This window comes from Ambystoma mexicanum, chromosome 5q (assembly GCF_040938575.1).
Source record: "Ambystoma mexicanum isolate Mex_15411 chromosome 5q, UKY_AmexF1_1, whole genome shotgun sequence".
Taxonomy (NCBI): Eukaryota; Metazoa; Chordata; class Amphibia; order Caudata; family Ambystomatidae; genus Ambystoma; species Ambystoma mexicanum.
Genome location: NC_090933.1, coordinates 1,053,431,621 through 1,053,454,977, shown reverse-complemented (window position 1 = coordinate 1,053,454,977; position 23,357 = coordinate 1,053,431,621). Strand labels below are relative to the sequence as shown.

Genomic DNA, 23,357 nt, shown 5'->3' with positions numbered 1-23,357 from the left:
ATATCACAGGGCATCGCTATTTCCATTACTATCTCACTATCCCCTTCTGTGTCTGAAAAGAGATCCTCATCTGTTACCTCTCGTAGGGCGATGTTGGCGTTTGTGCACAGCACTGTGCGCCACTCACACCCTTCCTCGTCCACTCCAATCACAGCGATCCTTTTTGCTGACACTTGTACAGCATGCAAGTCTAATGATACCACTGATCCTGGTGCTGTGTTGGGACACACTATGGGGCGGAAGAGGAACTCCGCCGGAATCCTCCAGTCCATGCTTCTTAGCTCGGGAATTATGAGGGCCAAACTCTTCAGCCCTTTGATAAACATTTCCTCATTTTGTGGCAGCCCTCGTATTTCCTGTGTGGTTGTGTAGGCTTGCACTACCAACATCGCACGCAAGGGGCATATCCCGGGTGTAGAACACACTATCCCTCTCTCGGTAAATGATATGGTCATGTTGAGCTTACTCAGGAGATCCCTCCCTAGCAAGTTTATTGGAGAGTGTTCGTAATACAATAAGGGTGCCTTCACAGTCTTACCCCCCACTGTTACATCCAAAGCTTCTGTGTAAGGAACTTCAATTACAGCCCCAGAGAACCCCTGCGTCTCTAACTTCCTGTTAGATAACGGGAATCGGCCCTCTCTGACACATGATTTCTCCGCTCCCGAATCAACCATGAATATAAACTGCTTGTCTCCTATCTGCGCCCCTACCAATGGTTCCTCTGCTGCATTGTAGGTGGTGGATAGAACTGGACACGCAAGTGTTCTCTGTGGGCTGTCCTTTGCGGGGTATCTCATCGCCCCTCCCTCATTAAAGACATTCCCTGAAACCACTGACATGCCGCTATAAGGTGCTGGAGCGGGGGCCCCGTTTGCTGTTGTCGCGAAAGGGTTACCTGGCGTGTATTGCATACTGTCATTGTTTTGTGGGTGGTTCTGTGTTCTATACTGGTGTCCCTGTTGCTGGCCCGTGGTACCCTGGCCGGGGTTTCTTAGTTGCTGCTGTCCCATTGGGAGACCATATGGGCTCCCTGGGTGTGGATGACCATAATTCTCCTCCTCCTGGAACCCATTGTTTTGTCTACTTCTGCACTCCCTGGAGTAATGCCCCCATCGTCCACAGTTCCAGCAACTCCCCTGGGGGCCCCTGGGACCCTGCCATCCATTTCCTCCCATTCCCCCGTACCCCTGTCCGCCTCCTCTCCGGCCCCTGTACCCACCTCGTCCCCCTCGAGGGGTCCACTCTTGCCACTGCGGACTTCCACCTTGCTCCTGCTCAGTCCACTGCCGCTGTGCTGTTCCCGCCCAATTAGTTGCCACCCTTCCTTGGAGTGCTACCAGCCCCTCCTCCTCATCATCTCCCTCCCTACTGTGTGGGAGTGCGGCTACTGCTGCTGCAACCTTCACTAACTTTGATTGTACTAACTTTGCCTCGTCTGCCAATCTTTTCTGCGCCACCTCCTTCTCCCTCTCCTTTATTCGTTTACAATGGTGTACTATTATGCTCTGAATTTCTGGCCATCCCTTTGCTTCAATACCTGCTATCTTGTCAAGCGCCTTCTGCACTTCCTTTGGGAGCCCTCTCTTTATAATAAAATAAAATAAAGATGTCGATTGATACCAGGGCGTGCCCGTTTCTGCTCTCCACATCTCTTGGACCCGAAAAATGTAATCCATAGCCTCTTCCCCGTCATTCATTGTACACTGCATCACTGACTGTAAGTCCGGTGTATCTGGGAATGTGTCGCGTAAGGCATCCCACACCCTAGCACGCACAGTGTTAAAGGAGGCCCCATCATGGCGGTCACAGTCTAGTGTTACTCCCGGAAAACCGGCCTTAACCCATACCCTTTCAGCCTGATCGCCCACTGCTGATACGAGTAGACTCTTTACATCTCCTATGGCTAGGGGTACCCCAGCAGTATGTTTCTCAAAGGCATATATCCACTTACTTGCCCCTCCTGACAACGGGGGCAATAGCTTTAATAAATTGGCTTTGTCCATCTGTGCCCATGGGATATAGTTAGGCCTCCCTCCTCCCCTGTGTATCAACGGGAGCTGTAGCCTTCCTTTCGCCGTTGCGTCCGGACCCGTTTTGGCTGCTGATGTTCCCAGTGATGCCATTTTTCCCACTCTGTTCCTTAGTCGCCCCGTCCACTCATCATCCAGGGTTCTCATTGAACATGTACCTTCCTCCCCCTCGCTTCCCCCTCCCACCGCCATACTCAACCTGTCGCTTTCTTCTAACTCATCCCTTATATCACACAGCAATTCCTCTCTAATTCCCCCAAGCCTTTCTTCGTTTACAACATCTCCTTCTTGGGGCCCTACTTCTATTATTCGCGTTGGTTCTTCCTCAATTCTGAACAGAATCTCGCCCTTTTTCCACCCCTCTTCGGGCTTTCTACTTTCACCTGGTGTTCTGGACGTACGCCCTGATCTAGTAGCATCTAGTGCTGTTCGTTCGCATATGTCTTTTATCCTTGAGAGCTCATCCTTTGCTATCGACAGTCTTGATTCTAAATCATCTGTGAGCTTCTCTATATCTACCCTTTGTGTGCCTGCCTGGGCTCGCTCCCTCGTGCTTTCATATGGCGGAGGTGCCGTGGGCCGGTGGGGTGTAGTATCTTTCGGCGGAGGTATGTAAGTGGGGTCACTGTACCCCTCTGCGGGCACAGGCTTCTTTAATATCGGGTACAAACTTATTACCTCTACCGGTGGCGCTACACTTGACCCTTCTTTGACATCTCTTTGTATTAGTAGTGGATTGTCTGTGGTGGACGGGAGATCAGGATTTAATGCTGGTGTTTTAGGCGGTGGTATCTCTTCAAATAACCTCCAAAGATCTAATATTTCCCTCCTGTTTTGCAGCTGCTTTCCTTTGTATTTTAGAAAAATGCATGTGGCCACCGTATCCAGAACACTTATCAAACGACCCTCCCTGGGGCCAAATCTGAGGTAACCCCTCCCCCTTTAGCTCGGTCACCCATTGGTCGTGATATTTTTTAATCCGCTCCACGTATCCCGGGAGATTCTTACAAATATGTGATAAGGGTGTTTCAGCCCCCATCTCTGTGCCCTCCTAGTGCTGGTGTGTCTCAGTGTGTTTGCAACTACAACGTAAATGTAGTATCAATGTATTCTTTATATTTTACTTCACATTCAATGTTGGGTCCCTTTGTGCTCCCCTCCTCCCTGACTGCACAATACAAAACTGGCCGTACACAATGTCTATTCTGTTCTCTTTGGGGGGCACATACAAGAGCAACCCATCCTTTATTTTGACAATGTCAGCCTGGAAAATCAAAAAGGTACTCACTCACTTCACTATATTGGCGTTATCTTAAAAGGGAAAAAAAAAGTTTTATCCAACCACACTTACCATGACCATTTAACTATTATGCATGTATAACCGCTGTACACATTCACAACATCAAAATGTCTTCTAGCACATACGAGGTGCACACACCTCTTGGCACCACTCAATTCACCATTCAAGCTGCCCTCCCTTTCCTCCCTAGCCGGCTGTCCCTGTTCGTCTTATTTGAATATCTAGGTGCCCATATATATATAGATATTAACCTGTTTTCCCCCCTTCTAGTGGGACTCTTTTTCTCTTACTGTCTCCCTAAGTTTGTGGTAATCACAGTTCTTTATTCTCCCCCCTACCCTTAAAGAAAAGAAAGGAAAAAAGTAATAGCGGTCACTAATGTACTCTCAGCGTCCCCTTTTGCTGGACAATTTTATTTTATACTCCACTTCTTCATATATTCCCAGTACTAGTCAAGATAGCACTATGCGGCGCCGCCTTCCACCCCCTTTCGGAGCTAGGTTCCCGTCACTTTTATCTCTTATTCACCTCTTGATCCTAATGGCCATATGCAAAGAAAAAGCAAAGAAAATTTAAGATGATCCTTAGAAGATCTGCGTACCCCCCCTTCTCGTTATCTGTCTTACACTTCTTTCCCCGCTCCCTTTAGAATCGCTCGCACTCAGTACTCACGTGCCCGTCTTGAACCGATAGTCTCCGAAACTGGGTCCGTCCAGGCAGTGTCGCCGTCAGCTCTACAGTCAGCCCCGGCTCCGGCAAGCGGTACTCAAAGGGGATTTTTCAACCGGGATCCCGTACCCCCTCTCTATTGAGTGCGCACTTCTTAGTGTACCGGTCGCCGTTGGCGGGCAGCCTCCCGGAGCCGGCTCACCGTGCGTATCCCTTTTCGACCGGAGATTCTCGTGCCAAAAGGGGACGGTTATAAGGAGTTAGGAAGGAATAAAAATCACGCTATCGGGGTCACCACTGAAAGCAAGCGTCCCCAAACAGCACGATCCTCCCCGCAATGAGAGACAATGAAAGACTCTCCCAAAACGGGAATAAGGCCAAGACAGAGTGCGGGTGAGCGTAAATGGGAGTTTATCAATCAGAATAGGGCATGCAAAGGACTCTGCAAAACTCCGAGAGCGCTCTGTCTGACAATAGCAAAGACAGGCGTATATATTTACAAAAAACGTCATAAGAACCTACACACTATAGGGGGCACAAGTTCAAGGGGATTGGATGGCGACGACTAACTATAGGTGCTGCTGTGATGTGGTTGGCTTCGGCTGGAAGACGTCACTGGTCAGCCTCGTGGGTTGGGCTGGGCCTGGCAGGGTGGCAGAGTTCATCCGGGCGGTGTTGTTGTGCCATCGCGGCCAGTGTTAGAGATGAATGTCTTTTCCTGACTTATTTGCCCTAGGCCATGCACACCGCAGTCATTCAACCATTTCAATGTTATCTTCTTTAGTAAATCTTCCAATAGGTTATACTACAGGTTAACGCAACACAGGAGGAATGCACCTTGTGAGGGGTCTGGAGGTAATACGTCAGGACATGGTTACCAGTGTCCTGTTGACCGGGGCCATAGGTCGAGGGGCTAAGCTTCAGGGCCTGGGACGGGCGGTACAGGCCTTCCTGCCTTGTTAGAAGTTGTTATGGATGTTCCGCTGTGTGTTGTCAGAGTGTTGGGTGTCCTGATTGCACAGGGCCATAAGTCTGAGATGGTCCGGTGGGTTGCGAGGTTTACGAGGGGGCGCGTGTGTTCGGGCAGAGGTTTACTGCTGTGCTGTAAATAATGCAGGTGGCGGGTGGCGGCCTTGGGTGCTACAGAGGGGGTTACAAGTCTTTGAAGCGGCTCCAGTCTGGTTGGGGGAGGTAAAGCAGCGCGGCGCGGTCTCTGCTCTCATGCCTTGGCAGCCTTCACAGGGTGGGAGGGGGAATGGCCTTGCACGTATTTCACAAAGGTATCTCCCTCGTGTGTTGCCGATTTAGGTAAAAACATCACAGACATTTGAACACTCTATAATACTTATTGTAAGCAATACAAAACATGCATTTAAGCTTTGCTGGATGTGTCTCGATTATACCCAGGCTGAGCACCGTATTCGTACGCTATGTCTTAACAGCTACAGTATTTTAGTTACATGCATATACATTTACAGTAAATGAGGTAGTATTCGGGTTGGTGGAGTACATAGAAAATGACCCGCCACTGTACGTGACGGTGGTGGCACATAAGGGGCTTAAATATACACACATAACGAGTGCATTCTCGCGCATCCTTCACATGAGCCCATAGTATAGTTACATTCGTCTTCTCGTGTACTCTAGCAGCATTAGCTTGGTTATGGCGCAAACCCTCGGAGGGTAGGTTTCCCAGTGATACACGTAACAACCAGACCCCTGGAGCGCTCCTTTGTTAGCGTCCAACTGCAATGGTGTGGGCTCGCCATTGCTTATATCATGGAAGCATGCTTTCTTATGTTTATACATTCTACAGGCTTTTGTAATATAAGAGGGTTTGTGGAAGAAAGCATACTTTGCGAGTGGTCTTGACATTTATATATATATAAAGACTGTCTGCCATCTGATGACCACTTTACCGTTCTTTTCATTGTCCAGGCCTGCTGGCCGGGTCATGCTGGGAGAGATAGTACACTGCGGGAGGTGAACTGTTACAATGTTAGTGTATTACGTTAGCTCATGTCCGTCTTGTTCGTGGGAACGTGCTCGCAGCGGATCTGCCAGGGTGCTGCGGCAACAAGGATGACTGAAACCCTCCAAGGGTGGGGGCCGCGCTACAGTGCGCTGAGCTCACACCATTTTTACCAGACAAAATGGTTTCTGGGCCTAGCTAAATTTTCAATACGTGTAGGCAAGCAATGCGTGTGGGCAATCAATACGTGTGGACAATCAATACGTGTGGGCAATCAATACGTGTGGACAATCAATACATGTGGGCAATGTCTCCAGCGGGTGAACCCTCCACCACCTGGGCCCGGGTGGCATGAGGGGACGCCCAATGAGCCATTGCCCTCACCTGGGGAGAAAACGCAGGCGAGAGGGGTCTCCTGGACCAATCCTCCCCTACATTTCCCCCCTTTCGTTACTGAAGTAACGAATTCTTTAAATCCTCTATCCTCCTACATTCTGCTTCGTCCATCACCGCCTCGTCCCATGCAGGAGTTCCTTTGATGGGCATCATCATCTTAGGCAATGACCCAGACAATCTGACCACTGCCCATGGCCACAGGCTATACCTCAGTCACCAAAGGTATATCACTTGTTTTTGTATCTACATTATGACACTTTAAAAAAAATAAAACACAGATAGATTTGCAAAACCATGCTTTCAAGTCGCTGCAAATGCTCCCATATTTTATTTTTTGGAAATTGTCAAAATGTACATACATAAAACAGTCTATAACTTAACCACCACTTGATGAAATCCATTTAGACTGTGCACAAACATTCAAGGTTGGGTCTATAATCTGTTTGAAAACTTTTCTACAAATTCGTCAAAAGGCAACAAAGTTATAAGCCATCTAAAAATATTGCAATCCCCCTCTTATTTTGCCCCCTCTTGACAATATCACTCCAAACTTTGTGAAAACATTCATATCTAGGTCTAAAACCGGTTGGCAAACTTTCGTAAGTGTTGTATTTTTTAATATGTTTTCACTGCGATGTTTGTGGACAATGGTGCTGTCAGCAAATCCAACATGGCGGGCGTTTCCAAAAATCTGACGCACTTGATGTTTTTTATTGACCAGTCAGCGGGTTCACCCAATCTCCGCGGATATCACGTCAGCCCCTATGCCCATCGGAGGCCAGACTGTGGACCGAACAGGGAAGTGAGTCAATGGACCAAACTCAGATATCGCTGTATTTTTTACCTACTTTTTGGTAGTATTAAAAAAGACGACTGGACCGAGTCACACCAAATTTACAAAAGCATGCTTTCGGGACCAAGCCGCCGCTCCTGTCGCATATTTGGTGAAAATCCATCCATCGGTTTGGGCTGTAGACGTGAGCAAATTTTTTTTCTTCCATTGCCTGTATGGGAAAAACTGCACATTTTGGGACCCGCCTATAACTTTGCCCCCCTTAACGGAACTTCACCAAAATTTGCAGGATCAATCTGACGGGACCATATACTTTTTTTGCAAAGTTTTGTGAGGATTCATTCAGTGGGGCAAAGTTATAAGCCGCCCAAAAAGTGCTCTTCCTGTGGGTTGAGCAACTTAACCATAACTACATGGCTGTTACCGCAGGCCCTGTAAAATATATTTTTAAGTCCTTTCGGGCGGTGCAGGCAACGTGTAGACAGGTGAATATGCTTGAGGCCTCATTGCTGGGGATCACGCAGGGATTTAAGCTTTCTAGAGGCACCAGGCACGGAAGCCTCCTCTCGCCTCTTCTATTTGAGCTGGCGGTGGAACTGCTTGTGGTGCGGATTAGAGCCGAGGATCGTATTCCATTTAGGATGAGGCACACAATTGCGCATTTTGCAGATGACATGATCCTAACTCTGTTGAGGGCTGATATCTCGGTCCCGTGCTGATGCAGATCCTAGAATCATTTAGTTGGCTATCAGGGTTTAAGGTGAATCTTAGCAAGAGCGAGGCATTAAATATATCATGTCGGGATGAGACGCTCTGGATTTTGAAGCAGGTTGCTCCCTTTAGTTGGGGAAGCTGAAATACTAAGCGGTTTATCTCGCTCTCTGGTGTGGTCACCTGTACCGAGCGAACTATTCTGGCCTGTTTGGCACCATTAAATCAGACCTGTGCTCCTGGCGGGGACGGGGCGGAGGGGGTGAAAGCAGTCTAATGGTTTGGGAGGGTCTCTGCGATCAAGATGAGGATTGCTATACCACTTTCAGGCTCTCCCGTCCACTGTATCAGGCCGTGCCCTGCTAGCACTGCTAGCATTGCAGAGGTACTCTTGGGCTATGTCTGCAAAGGGGGGAAAAAAATCTGAATCAACAAAGCTACTATTCGCACCCAGGGACAGAGGGCGAATGGCACTCCTGGATAACCATAGATACTACTGAGCAGCTCAGCTAAGGGTCATGCGTGACTGGGTTAGCTCAGTAACCTTCCACAGTGGAAGAGGCATGAAAGTGCTTGGAGGAGATCACCTGGACTGTCGAAGGTAACTGAGCCAGAAACCAGAGTGTGCACCCGCACATTTGAAATTCTTTTTATATATAACGGCCTCCAGATAAGATGCGTACTAGGCCTTTTTACGCATGAAAATCTTGTAAATACGACCACTTTATTATTTTTCTGGGTACATTTACACACAAGTTTAGAGCAGAGGGCAGTACAAAGGTCAGGTTACTTGACAGAAACCAGAACGAGTGTTCTCTAATGTAGCCTTTAAAAAAAAAGAAACTGCACAATGTGATAAAAGGAATGATTTCTTTCCATTCAGTTTCTACTGTGTTGATGCTCATGAAGCAAACAGAAGCACTGTGCATATTAATTTTCCTAGCATTTTAGGATTGTATAATTAATAAGATGGAAATTTAAGTTGCAATTAATAATTAACCTTTTGTATCAAATTATGTTTTTTTCTCCAATAAAAGCAAACCACTATTACAGAATTGTATTTTTTAGAGTTTCCTGTGCTGTGTGCATAATCACGTGAGGCCAGATCATTTTTCCACTTTAATTTACACTCCAATTATACAAATAGTGTGTAAAATGAGGAGTATGCACATTCTAGTTTACATCCATTCAACCTTGCAGTCAATGGGGTACATTACTATGAATGGTCAGTGGCAGCAGAGTCTTTGCTCAAGGGTCAGTGATTGCCATTACACCAATCACAGGTGTTATAGCCTCTCAGATCTTCAAGACTACAATTAAAACATCCAAAACCTGACTCTCCAGGAAGTGCAAGCGCTGTTCAAAAACAAACAAATTAACAAACAAAATTAAAGCTACATTTGTAATTGAAATAGAAACTCTGCAAAACCTGTCCCTGTGATAATCCAGGTAGGTATTTAACTTCATGTAGCCCTTCAAACATGGTTCATCCAACATCTAGGCACTGTGATTATTATACCTCAGTCGAAACTCAGTTTACCGACCTCTGAAGGATGTTAGCCAAGAAGGTAGGTCAGCCAGCTGAGCGCTCATTGCTGCGATCTGTGCGTGATCTGTAGGTTGCAGGTTTGAATCCCACCAAGGCAAACTCAGCCTTTCATCCTTTCGAGGTCGATAAAAGCGTACCGACTACGGTTCGGTGATAATTGTCATAAATATGTTCTATGTACAACATTTGCCAACAGCGCTATTTAACCATTTGACCATGAGATTAGATATACAATTTAGCATGGAGTACTTGCCGCTGCACTGTTGTATCATAACATTGGCATACCATTAGGTAGTGATATCTCGAGGAAATTAGGACTTTCGTTAAACATGAAAAGACAATTCTGCTATCGAACCTCGAAACACAATGCAATTCATGTTTGCTTTACTATAATTGGCTAGATTTTTGTGTTTTCAACATTTAAATATATAGAGGAGAGATCAGATGGCCAGACCTTAGAGAAATAATGAAAGGTGCAATATGTCACGATGCAGAAAGCTGCCACATAGTAATGATTTCCATACAGTTTTTGCACACGTTGGCTGGATTACACATACATTTTACTTGCAAAGGAGAAAAGTCATTTTTACTCTCTTGAAATCACATTTACTCTCAAAGTTTAAAAATGGGGAGTAAAATACTCTCACTATTACATTATCTGGAGATATATATAATCTCGGACTAGAGGACAGAATTCAACTCAGCTTTTTTTAAAATAAAAGGAAAACTCCTCACTGCCCTTACTGTAAAGGGGGATTCCAACATAGTGATTGGTTATGATTGATAGCCACTCGTGCCACACACCATGTTAAGCAACCCCTAATAGGGAGGTACTAGGTACTATGTAATAGTCTACAGGAGGGAGGAAAAGTACACATTTTTAGAAATTTGGCCCAGAGTGCCAACATTAAACACTACTGGGTCTAAATAGTAGGCCCAAGTTCACCCCTGGAAACAATTAGTTTCCTGGCGGGAGTGACACCACCCGCCTGCAGAACTCTTAAACTGCCGGTCCGGAAACAACGGTGGCAGTGGGTTTACCGCCACCGTTGTTTCCAGAGCCGCAGGGTCGTAATGAGGCCCATTGTCTTTTTACAGTCCGCTTTAAGCAGCGGTCTGTCCTTATTAATGCATCTTTTGTTGGCCCAAATGTGTGCATTTTGCTGTTTTATGCTGAAGTAATTTTGGATGTACTGTTTCATTGCTGATCAAGAAATGTAATAAAAAAAGAGTTGTTTGATCAGGTTGCTACTTCTCCTGAAAGACGAACGTTGTGCACGTTAAGTGGTTATCATGCAGACCCTTTTCCAATAATTTTAAGACTCTTTATCCAGGAAACCTTAATATTGTTTATTTTCTTGCAAAGAAATGCATCTGATTTTTCTCCTGCTATTCCTAATGAACTGCTATTTCTTTCAGGTTACTCATTTTTGTTTACCACAGCTTCTTCCTCTGCTGAAGCATACAACATCTTACCTCCATGAGGTATTTGAATTCTATGAAGAGATTCTCACCTGTCGCTATCCTTACTCCTGTTTTAAGACAGTCTTCATAGATGAAGCCTACGTCGATGTCGCTGCTTATGCTTCAATTAGTATTTTCAGGTAAGAGTCCTGGAATGTCGCTAAGATGCTAAAATGGGCAGCACTGGTCTTCCGTTTCCTCTTTAAAAGTGAAACATTAACAGTTTTCTCAGCCTAACACCTGATTATTAGTGCAGTGCTGACAGAGTAATGCTGGCTTGATTTCAATGGAAATAAACAGGTCGCCCTGTGCAGCTGATTGAATGAATGACACCAATGTGTTAGAATTGGATTGGCTAACAGGCATATTAGTGTGGGAGTATATTAGCTTAAGTGGAGGTCCTAATCCTTTATAAACCAGCTGTACAAGGCAGAAAATACCACGTTCTGTTAATGCATATTTAAACCCGTGGGCATATGAGCGCTGCAAAGAATCCAGTTCTTAGAAGGGAAAGGAGGCTACATCATTACAGATCCTAATCGGTGCATAACATGGCGTGCATAGCTGATCCCAGAAGACTTGATTGCCTGGGTAAGAGAGGAAGCAAATTGAATGATTAGGCAATAACTTTTGTTCTAGTCTATGGGCCTAAACATGTGCACTCTGTACATTTTTCCATGTTCTGATTTTTAATGCTTGATTCAATAGTTTGGGACAAAAACTAAATTATGCAGCTAAACTGCTTTGGAAACAAGAAGCAAGCAACTTTCAGATGCCTTCACCCTGAAACAGTAAACTGTTCCGGGGCAAAAATGTGACACTTTGTCAATTTTCCCAAACTCAGCTCAATCATGGTTTTCCCCGTTTTGCAACATATATGCTTCCTTTACAGAGTTACACCATTTAGAGTCACTATGATGTTTTTTGTTAAGTAAGCCTTCCGTATTTCTGTGTGCTGGTGAAACACTGAGGTTAGCATTTTATGAGTTTCGGCACACCACCATCTATCAGCTGTGCTGCCCTTCTTCGGCCATGATAGGTGGATCAATCAAAGCATAGAGGATGGGCGAGATAACTCTTTGCAGGGGGATTTAAAATGCTTTGCCTGTATTTTTTATCCCTGGCACACAGTGGTATTGAGCATTGTACATAGAAACACCACAACAATATTGCGGTCTAATATCAAGCCTGTCAGATGCTCAGGGAGTAGTAGTTTCCTTTGCGCTAAATACAGAGACCCAGCTTTCGAATAGATTGTGTCCTCCCATGTATTCCTTATCTTATGATAATTATCCTTCCAGCTTCAGCTACTTTGGCAAATCAATCGACAGGTGGTGCTGTGTGCCGTCTCATCGAGTCGATGTCCCACGAGGGCCTCCGTTCGACTGTCGACGTAATTTTCAGTTTATGTAGCACATGCAGCGACCGTTGCCCTCAGTTCTGTTTTTCTGAGCTAAAGCTTTGAAGAATGATGGTGCGCTTCAGGTCTTCTGTGAACTTCGATAGTTATTTTCGATCTATGAAAATGTCTTACCCGTCGGCTCCATCAATGTCTAAGACAGATTTCAAGAAGTGCCAAGACCGTGGATCTAAGATGTCGATCACCGACCCCCACCGCAAATGTCTGTGGTGCATTGGTGCCGGTCACCATACCTCCGACTGTAACTCTTGTCAGGCGATGACTGAAAGGGCTCTAAGGGAGCCTAAAGGTAAATTGGCAGTGGGGAGGTTGCCTTCGAAGTCTCCTTCAAAGAGCTCATAGAGAAAGACCGATGAGTTGAGGGATTTGTCTTGATGAAAAGAATCTAAACGCCTCGATCGAGAAGTCGATCACGCCATTCTTCTTTTTCTTCTAAGAAGGCCAAGAAACGGCATCACAGGTCACCTTCGACCTCTGGTGATCACTCGGCTGAGGGAATCAAATGTCCAACTCAGTCGGACTCCCCAGCAAAATGGGATGTGTTTCGTAATGAAATGCTTAAAATCTTCGAGAATCCGTCTCAACCCATTCGTAGGACAAGCAGAAAGCCCATGCCCCTGTTGATCTGCATAAAGATGACAAAGGGAAGTTGAAGACAAAATCTTCGAAACCGAGACATAAGCCGGTAATTGAGAAAATCTTGTTCCAGAGAAACCGTCGAGGGCTTCCACAAGCCAGGAATCCAGTCCATCGAGGGTTCCTTCGAAAAAGCATAAGAAGTCAACAACGTTGGCGTCCGAGCCGTTGACAACTAGAATCAAAGTCGACTCAGACAAAATCCTCTCCGACTTCGAAGTTGTTGTCGACGATTACTTTCGAAATTGTCGAAGCCAGTGGTAACCCAGGAAAAGGTTTTCAAAGGTTTTCAGACCTTTGCCCAAGAAAGATTTTGTTTAAAAATCTTTAACTTCCATCTATGAAGATAATGAACCTTCAGATGACGACACCACCATTTGGGTTACAATATGCTACCCCTAATATGCCAGATGTATTTATCTCTGAAGAGTCTAGACTAAAGGACTTGTATGATAACCTTCAGCCGGCCAGTGGTTTAGATGCCTCTCCGAACTGGATTTTGGCAAACAAGATCCTACTGACCACGCCGACTCTTCATATAGGAAACTGATGAGTAAGGTGTGAGTTTTTAGGTTGCCTACTCCATCTTTTGCGCAGGATGACCTGAAGATATTTTGGCTCGGGGTTCCCAAAAAGATCAAATTTTGCCATTTTACACGGCACTACAAAAAAGGGTCTAAGCTAATTAGGAGACACCAGAGACTACGGCTGCAGTGAATATAGACCATTCAGCAGCATCCCAGAGTATTTGACAAAACATTCAACACCAGAAGGTTTGGTGGTTCAGGCTGCTACATCTACCAAGCAGTCGGCATACCCATCCATCCCTCCTGATAGGGATGATAAGACCGTGGATGCCTGGGCGAGAAAAATATTTGCTTCTGGCAGAATGACATTAACGCAACTTGTACCTTGTCAAGGTTTATGTTTACCCCGTAGGACCACATTCCTTAAGGCGAAGAAAGACGGCTTTCTGGCAATCAAGGATGGTAAGGAGGCAATGGTTGAATGCCTTCAGTCAGGTCTGGATACTGCTGACCGCATCAGCAGATTCATGGCAACTGGCACAGTGTTAAACCGATTTGCGTGGTTTAGGAAGTCTGAATTTGCACCAGATGTGCAGTCTAGACTCCTCAACATAACCTTTGACGGCTAAAGGCTGTTTGGCAGCTAGGCTGATGAGAGTTTGCAAAAGCTTCAGACCTCGAAAGCGGTGGCTAAACCCCTTAGCACCGCCATTAGACAGCCTCAACACCCCTACTACGGTTCATTTTCTTGGAAGGATAAGTCCTTTTGATTCCATTCCTCAATTGGAAGAGGAAAAGGACAAGCCGGTCAGAGAAGATTCCCTCGTGGCGGAGGAGGGAGAGGTTTCTAAACCAACCCACGCAGCAGTAGTTTTACCCTCAGCCGCCTCCAAACCACTCTGAGGCCTTGACCCACAAGACGCCGGTAGGAGGCAGACTTACTCGGCATCTGAAAGAATGGCGGGGCATTACTTCAGATGCTTGGACACTGGAAACTGCAGCCCAAGGTTACTGCCTTCCATTTCAAAAAAGGCCTCTGGATCATCCATCGGGGACCAAATCTTTCAAAGTTCCAAATCCGCTCATTGTGCAGGAAATGTTGACCCTGCTAGAGAAAAGTGCTATAGAACAAGTACCTGTGGCGGAGAGGAACAAGGGTTTGTATTACCCATACTTTCTAATTCCCAAAAAGGACGGAGGATTGAGGCCCATCTTGGATTTAAGAAACTTGAACAAGTTCCTCAGGAAGTACAAGTTCAAGATGGTTACCCTTTCCCAAATCCTTCAGGCTCTCCAACTCCAAGACTGGATGGTGTCATTGGACCTTTAGGATGCTTATTTCATGTGCCCATCCATCCCAAGCAAAGAAAGTACCCGAGGTTGGCGGTTCTCATTATCAGTTTCGAATTCTGCCATATGGGCTGACCTCTGCACAAGTGTTTTCACCAGATTGATGGCGGTGGTGGCAGCGAGTCTCGGGGGCGAAGGGGGGAATTCACGATTCACATCTACCCCTACTTAGACCATTGGCTGATCAGGGCACGATCACCCGAACAAGTCAGGAACATCTCAGCGTAACCTGCCGCTCTCGTCACAGTCTGGGCTTCTCCCTCAATTACACAAAGTCTCACATGATACCATCTCAAAGACTCCAATTTATTGGAGCAGGCCTGGATGCTTCTTCGAGGAAGGCCTTGCCACCCGAGGTGAGATCTCAACATAGTCTGCAGATGGTCACCAAATTCCAAAGGGCCCAGCATCTTCCGGCCTTCGATTATTATTTCTTTTTTAGGTTGCTCAGTCTCATGGCATATTGCATTTTTCTGGTGCCAGAGGACCGCCTCAGAATGAGATCCCTTCAATGGGCTCTCAGAACTCAGTGGTCCCAATTCTCAGGCAGAATGTCAGACCACCTGAAGGTTTCAAGCAGAGTCTCTCAGGACCTTCTGTGGCAGGTTTGCAAGGACAACATTCTTGAGGCAGAATCTTTTTGGCAGCAATGGCCGGAGAGAACTATAGTGACGGACGCTTCATGGGCTGGGGAGCCCACACCAATGACCTGACACTCGGTGGTTGTTGTCCATCGGAGTCCAAACTACACATCAACCTTTTGGAGCTGAGTGCAATCAGACTAGCGCTGAAGGCCTTCCGGCCCTGTGTACGGAGAAAGAACGTCCTGATAATGGACAACACAGTGGCCATGCGCTACCTCAACAAGAGAGAAGGTGTAGGGCCACTACCACTGTGCAGAGAAGCAATGCAGCTCTGGTTCTGGGCAATTCAAGAAGGAATCTCTCTATCAGCAGTACAGCTAGTCGGAGAGGAGTACACGGCGGTGGACGCTTTGAGCAGGCAGAGAACAGTCTCCCACGAGTGGGAACTAGCACAGGAAGTCCTTCAAGAGATCTTCACCCTTTGGGGACCCCCTCTAGTGGATCTGTTGACAACCAGTGTCAACCAGAAGTGTGAACTATTCTGGGTTTCGCAAACTTTCTCAACCTCCTTGGGATTGAGGCCCATCTTGGATTTAAGAAACTTGAACAAGTTCCTCAGGAAGTACAAGTTCAAGATGGTTACCCTTTCCCAAATCCTTCAGGCTCTCCAACTCCAAGACTGGATGGTGTCATTGGACCTTTAGGATGCTTACTTTCATGTGCCCATCCATCCCAAGCAAAGAAAGTACCCGAGGTTGGCGGTTCTCATTATCAGTTTCGAATTCTGCCAAATGGGCTGACCTCTGCACAAGTGTTTTCACCAGATTGATGGCGGTGGTGGCAGCGAGTCTCAGGGGCGAAGGGGGGAATTCACGATTCACATATACCCCTACTTAGACCATTGGCTGATCAGGGCACGATCACCCGAACAAGTCAGGAACATCTCAGCGTAACCTGCCGCTCTCGTCACAGTCTGGGCTTCTCCCTCAATTACACAAAGTCTCACATGAATTTCCCCCAGAGGAGCTCCCTTAGAGCTCCTCTGGGGGAAATTCTCAAGCTCTAAGGAATTTCCCCCAGAGGAGCTCTAAGGGACACGTTTGTAGTGGACTGGGAATTTCCACTCCTGTACGTGTTTCCTCCAGTCCCTGTCATTCCTCATGTGATCAGGAGGTTGAGAAAGTTTGCGAAACCCATGATCTTAAATGTCCCGGATTGGGCCAGCAGGGCGTGGTACCCGGACCTTCTGGACATGGCCACCTGCCCCCCAATACGTCTTTCACAAAGAGAGGACCTTTTCTCGCAAGAGGAGGCTCGGGTTCTCCATCCAGAGGTCAAGCGACTCGACCTTCATGCATGGTTTCTGAGAGGTTGAGATACAAGAATTGGGACCTCTCGGATGATGTAATGGAGAATTTACTTTCAGCCAGAAGGCCAGCAACAAAATCTTTGCACCGCTGCCGTTGGAGCAAGTTCAGCAGCTGGTGCAGTGATGAGAATGTACACCCCTTTCTATGTGACACACATATGGTGCTTTCTTTTGTGTTAATTTGGCAAATCGTGGGCTTCAGATTGGAACAATTAAAGATTACCTGTCAGCGCTATTTTCATGCCCTCTTCAGAGGAGGATTCATAATTTTAAATCCCTCTTATTGTTCAATTCCTAAAGGGTCATACGAGTGTATTTCCACCAGATCAATTCAAAGTCCCTCTATGGGATCTTAACCTGGTGTTAACATTTCTAATATGCATTCCTTTTGAGCCTATACACTCATGCCCATTAAGACTGTCAACCTTCAAAACTGTTTTGCTAATTGCAATAACATCAGCCTGCAGGGTAAGCGAGTTAAATGCTCTTTTCTACCAGGGTGAAACCTTCTTTTCTACCTAAGGTAGTCTCCGACTTCCACTTGTCACAAAACATAATTTTGCTAACTTTATCCACCTCCTCATCCTGGAAAAGAGGAGGAAAGATTACATAAACTGGACCTAAAAGTGCTCTCCGTTTTTTTCATATCAAGAACGGCTAAATTTCATGAGAATGACCAATTATTCATTGGCTATACAGGCCCTAAATTGGGTTTAGCTGTTACAAAACAAACCATATTGAGATGGATCATCCTGGCTATTGGGGAATGTTACAGATTAGCTGGCCACTTGGTTGCCTATTCACACGTTGTGAGACATTACTACCTGGATTAATCTTCCAGCCAGGAAGGACAATTTGCAAAAGCTGTCCTCCATTCAGTCCATGACAACAATTAAAACAAAATATAATTCATACTCCCACCACTAAATTATTACTGCTTTGGGAGTCTATCATAAGATGAGGAATACATGGGAGGATGCAATCCATTTGAAGAACAAGTTACTTACCCCTGGTAACGTTCTTTTGATTGGATGTTCCTCCCACGTCTTCCTCATCGCCCCTCCCAGCCTACCCTGCCGTAGAATGTAAGTGTTCTTACACTTTACACTTTCTTGGAGCCTGCGGTCTATGGTATGCCTGGTAATTCCTCTTCAGGAGGGGGAAAAACAGAACTGAAGCCAACAGGCGCTGCGTACGCTACTTATACTGATGACGTCGACAGTCGAACATAAGCCCTCGAGGGACATCGATGAGACGGCACACAGCGCCCCTGTCAAATGTTTCCAAAGCAGCTGAAGCTGAAAGGATAATTATCAAAAAATGAGGAATACATGGGAGGAACATCCAATCAAAAGAACGTTACCAGGAGTAAGTAACTTGTACTTCTCCAGTGCCTTGCTTTGGGTATATCACTATTTGCTGCCGCAAAACCTGTCAAATTCCCAGGTTGGTAGTTAGACTGCCTTTCTTGGTGGAGGCAAGGCTCTGGCATGCAGGGTGTGATGGAAACCATGAAGGGCAGCAATATTTCAAAATATGAGGTGAGAAAGTGGCCATTCTCTGATGCTCAACGCATCCAATGTCTCTCATATCACAGTTTTTATAATTGCATTGAAGGGAAGCGGTCACTTATTCAAAATATTGATTGCCAGCCGCCACAGGCCTATAATTATTTACAATGCTGGTGTATCTCTAGGAATTAGCCACCCCCCCCACCATCTAAAGCTGCCTCCACCAAGCATTCTAAACGCCATACATTTTAGGACAGTGCTGCTGGTAGAAAGAGCAGCTAAAGTGTATGCGTCACTTTCCCCATTAATTAAAAAGGTGATAACATAAACGGCATGCTGCTGAATGGTCTCTGCTCGTTCCAGACTTTCGTTAATTTAACTTGTGCGCAAGCTGTGTCTCAAACTATATGGCTGCTGCAGGGTAAACGGTGAAGTCCTCTGTTGTGCCTTGCTGTGGCCTTTGCACTGCTGTTTTCACACTCATCGGCTTTAGTTTGCCCATCCTCTCATTTGTATCCGTCCATATAGGCTTTATTCAATAACCCATTCATACTTTTCACACTTATACATATATACATCCATACATCCTCAGACTATCATGTCCTTTAAGCTTACTTTCATTCATCCATCTTCAAAATATTTCATCCAATCCTTCACACACCCAACCTTGCTCTCATAGCCATTCTTTCTTCTTTCTTCTTTCCCTTGAGAGATGTCATCTGTTAGGTAGAATTTCCATCTTGTGTGTAATTCTCCCCACTTGGTGAGTCCCCCAGCACTTTTTTACTGGACTTATGGGTTTTTATCTGACTCGTGAGTGAGTGGGAACCTTTTTCCCAACTTACTCATTCTTTTTCTGTGACTCTTGAAACCCTTTTTTGGTTATCTTTGATGGAGCCTGCTTTCCTCCATCTTTCTGAGGCATCTGTATTTTACTGTTGAAGCACACAGCACCTTTGGTGCAGTGTTGCGGTGAGCTCCTTGAACTTCCCTCTTTGTTTTTTAAAAAAAAAATGTTTAAATGTTTATTTTAAACCAAGGCAAGGTAACAAACTTACAGAAAGTACAACATATAGCATGGCACTTACTCATTCCCAACAGTGTCTCCCCACCTGACGCCCTCCACTACCCTTGATGAAGGTGTGTTCCCCACCTGCTTGTGCTCCGTCATGTCCACCTTGTTTTGTGCTTCTCCTTTCAGGTGGCGTTGTAGTCCCCCAGGACTCGCCGGGCATCAGTGGGCTTGAAGGTCAGGGCGGGGTATCTCTGGTCATATTCTAGCATGGGGGCCCAAATGTTTTGGAAGCGGTGGAGGATTCTGGCTTTTGCCGCTGTCACCTTTTCGGCAATCAAGATGTCCCATAGTTTCCCCCACCATTGGATCATTGAGGGGCCTTCCCGGGCTTTCCAGAACCGAGCGGTCACTATTTTCCCTGCCAGAAGGCATTGGGTCAATAGTTTAGCTTTGTTTCCCGTACGCGGGTGTAAATCCCTGGGATCGGGGTCCCTAGGAGCACGGGCCCGGGGTCAAGGGAAAGCGGGGACCGGGTGATCTGTTCGATGACCGCTAGGCATAGTTTCCAGAACTGTTGGACCTTCGGGCATGCCCACCACATGTGGAAGAAAGAGCCCGGTCGGCCACATCCTCTCCAGCAAAGGGGGTTGAGGGAATGGCTCATGTGATCAAGCCTGAGCGGGGAATAGTATCAGCGCAGTAGAATTTTGTATGCGCATTCTCTATCGGTGATGCCGGTAGATGCTGCGTGAGTTTGTGACCAAATATCCACCCAGTCTTGGTTTTCCAGCGGGCGTCCCAAGTCCGCTTCCCATTGGGCCATAGCCCGGGTCTTCGTGGTCAGGAAGTCCTCCGAAAATCATTTATATAGAGTGGATATTCTGGCTCGGGATGGGAGGTCCTTGAGAGTTAGTTCGAGGGCTGTGAGGGGGCATGTGGCTGCTTGGAGGGTTTGCGGGTGTGAGCACCAGTGGCGAAGCTGAAAGTATGTGAACCTATCCCTCTCCTGAAGTTGGAACCGCTCCTTACATCGCTCAAATGTGCGGGGGAGGGCGCATATAGTTGGTCCAAGGTTTTGAGGCCTCCCTCGATCCAGTTCTGGAAGTTTCGCGGGTGTGTGCCGGGTGAGAAGGTTGGGTTGTGGAAAATTGGGGAAAGGAGGCTCAGTCCTCTCGGGATCCCCTTGTGTTTTAACGCCCAGTCCCAGGAGGGACTGTGTTTTGTTTGGTTGCCAGCAGGAGGCCCTCCCTGTGTTCTCTGAGGGCAGGTGGAATGTGCGGAAGGAATCTGAGGGGAGCGGGAGCCATGCCTGCTCAAGTTCCACCCATCTTGGGTGGTCCAAAGCTATTTGCCAGGCGCGGATGTGAGTTAGTTGTGCTGCTGCCCTATAGGCCTGCAGGTCGGGGACCCCCAGAGCCCCCAATCTTGCGTTCCCTATTAGTGTCTTCTGGGGGATTCTAGCTTTTTTGCCCTTCCAGAACAACCAGAGCATCATCTTCTGCAGCTTGTTTAGGTCGGGTGTTGGGATTACTACCGGGAGGGATTTTGTATTTGTTTATTACTTGTATCGCGCGCCGAACCCAGGGGTAACTGGGCGCTTGAGAATGTAGGTTACAGGTTGCAAAAGGTTATGCCAATAAATAACAAAAGGAATGACCCTGGTTACAGTTGGGTCGATAACAAGTTATATTGACCCTGGTTACAGTTGGGTCGGTTTACAAGATACACAAGATACACAGATAATGGGCAACGGTGTACGATGGTTGTATTGGGATCTGTAACTGAGGTGGCTGGTCCCTTACTGGGAAGGGTTGTTGGTTAGCCACGTTTTTATGCTGGCTTTGAAGGTGAGGAAGGAGGGTTTCTGTTTGAGGGTGAAGGGGATGGCATTCCAGCGTTTAGCTGCTTGAACTGGGAAACTGGCGCCGCCTGCTGATTAAAGGTTATATCTTGGGATCATTAGGTTTGAAGAATTGGAAGATCTGGTGATGCGGGTGGGTTGGTGGGGGCAGAATTTGTCTGCGAGATATTTCGGTGCAGAATTGGTGAGGCATTTGTGCGTGATGGCCAGGGTGCGAAGGGTGATTCTGTCGCGGATGGGCAGCCAGTTAGCGTTTTGTCTGTGTGTGGAGATGTGGCAGGATCTCGGGAGGCTGAGAGCTGCTCTTAGTGAGTTATTCTGGAGCACCTAAAATTTGTTGAGGTTATGTTCCGAAGTGCAGAGGAATAGTGTGTTAAAATAATCAATTTTGGAGAGAGCGAGTGCTCTGGCTAGAGTTAGGCAGCTACTTGTAGATAGGAAGGGTTTGCAACTATATATAAGTTTGTTTGGATGAACAGGCGTAGCAGAATATTGGTAAGAGGTTCATTTTGCAGGCCATTATGCGCCCCATCAGTGAGATTTCCTGGGATGCCCAGTGTTTCAAGTCATCCTCGAATTCTTTGAAGAGCTTGGGGAAATTAGCTTGAAATGTATCCCTCGGGTTTGCGGGGATCTGGACCCCTAGGTAGGGGATGGACTTTCTCTTCCATATAATTGGGCACATTGGGATCAGGGCCTCCCGTTCCTCCGGGGAGAGACCTATGCCCAGGGCCACCAATTTGGCAAAGTTGATGGCGAAGCCAGTGACCTTGCCGTAGCTAGCTATTTCGGCTAGGGCATGTTGTAGTGAGGTCCGGGGTTCCGAGATCGTGAGTAGCACGTCATCTGCGTATATAGTGCGATTTTGTGCTGTGACAAATTGGAGTGAGGGCCCCTGATATAGCTGTTCTGTCTGATCCTTTGGGCGAATCGTTCCATAATGAGCGCGAACAGCAATGGGGATAGGGGGCAGCCTTGACTGGTCCCGCAGGTCAGGGAGATCGGGGCAGAAAATGAACCATTAATTCTGAGGACAGTTTTTTGGTGCTTTGTAGTTAGTTAGCCAGGACCATTGTCTGGAATGCCGGGCCAAATCCAAAGGCCTCCAACGTAAGATGCATGAAGGACCAGTCCACCTTGTCGAAGGCTTTGGTGGCGTCAAGAGCCATCAACACCAGCCCTTGGAGTTGCGCGTGGCTAAGTCGACCAGGTTCAGGGTTCTGTGTACATTATCGCCTGTAAATCTGTTTAGGATAAAGCCTGTTTGGTCAGTGTGGATTAGGTCAGGCAGCACGCGCGCCAGTCGGTTAGCCAAGATCTTGGAATATAGATTGGTGTTGATGTGGCTATTGGCCTGTAAGAGGCTGGGTCTCTCGGGTCTTTCCCTGGCTTAGGAAGGAGGATTGTGGTGGATTCTTGCATTGAAGGGGTCACCGTCCCTGTTTCTCTGAAGGAATTGAAGAGTGTCACCAGGGCGGGGTGGCGGGGGGGGTTCAGCTGGAGTTTAAAGACTTAGTAAAATCTCGTGGAGAAACCGTCGGGGCCTGGGGCCCGAGGTTTGAGACACTTAATAGCTTCTTCGACCTCACCTTAATTGGGGACTCCAGACTTTCTCTAGGCAAGTCGTGCAGTTGGGGGAGGGCCGCCTTCCGTAGGTAATCTTTCTGTTCGTTCTGGTTCCGAGAGGGTGCCGTCATTACCTGGGACAGATGTTCTGCTTCCACGTGTAGTTTTTTTGGGTTCCGCCTATTGTATTATCCCCTGTGAATCTCGGAGGCCCACAATGGTACTGTTACGTTTTGCCTTGGCTAGTTTGGCTACCAACAACTTGTTAGCCTTATTGTTCTTGACGTAGTAAAATTGTTTGGCTTTGGCCATGAGATGGGCTGTTTGTTCGGCGTAATGAGCCTCTAGTTTTTTCCTGGCGATGCGGGTGGCTCGCTGTGTCCTGGGGGACCAGCCTTTCTTCTTATGAGTCTCTTCCGCAGTTTTGAGTTCCTCCTCCAAGGCTAGGCGGGCCTGCAGTATGTTGCGATGAAATGCCACCCCTTGTGCGATTATCTCACCCCTGATTACCGCCTTTAGGGCGTCCCAGGTGTTTGCGGGGGAGGTGTCTTCTACTGGGTTTTCCTTGAGAAAGTTTTTGATCGCTTTTGCAGTGTGTCCCTGAGCGCCATTTCATTGAGCATTGGGTCAT

General features: G+C 46.9%; 1 protein-coding gene across 2 annotated transcripts in view; it reads left to right on the top strand.

Annotated features, from left to right (window-relative positions):
* The window catches only part of TAF2 (TATA-box binding protein associated factor 2), a 2,148,555-nt gene that overhangs the window by 235,981 nt on the left and 1,889,217 nt on the right, over window positions 1-23,357 (top strand). For both annotated transcript variants that reach the window (XM_069621552.1, XM_069621551.1), the window contains exon 7: window positions 10,843-11,027. In XM_069621552.1, the coding sequence (XP_069477653.1) occupies window positions 10,843-11,027 (185 nt within the window). The remainder of the gene's footprint in view (window positions 1-10,842; window positions 11,028-23,357) is intronic.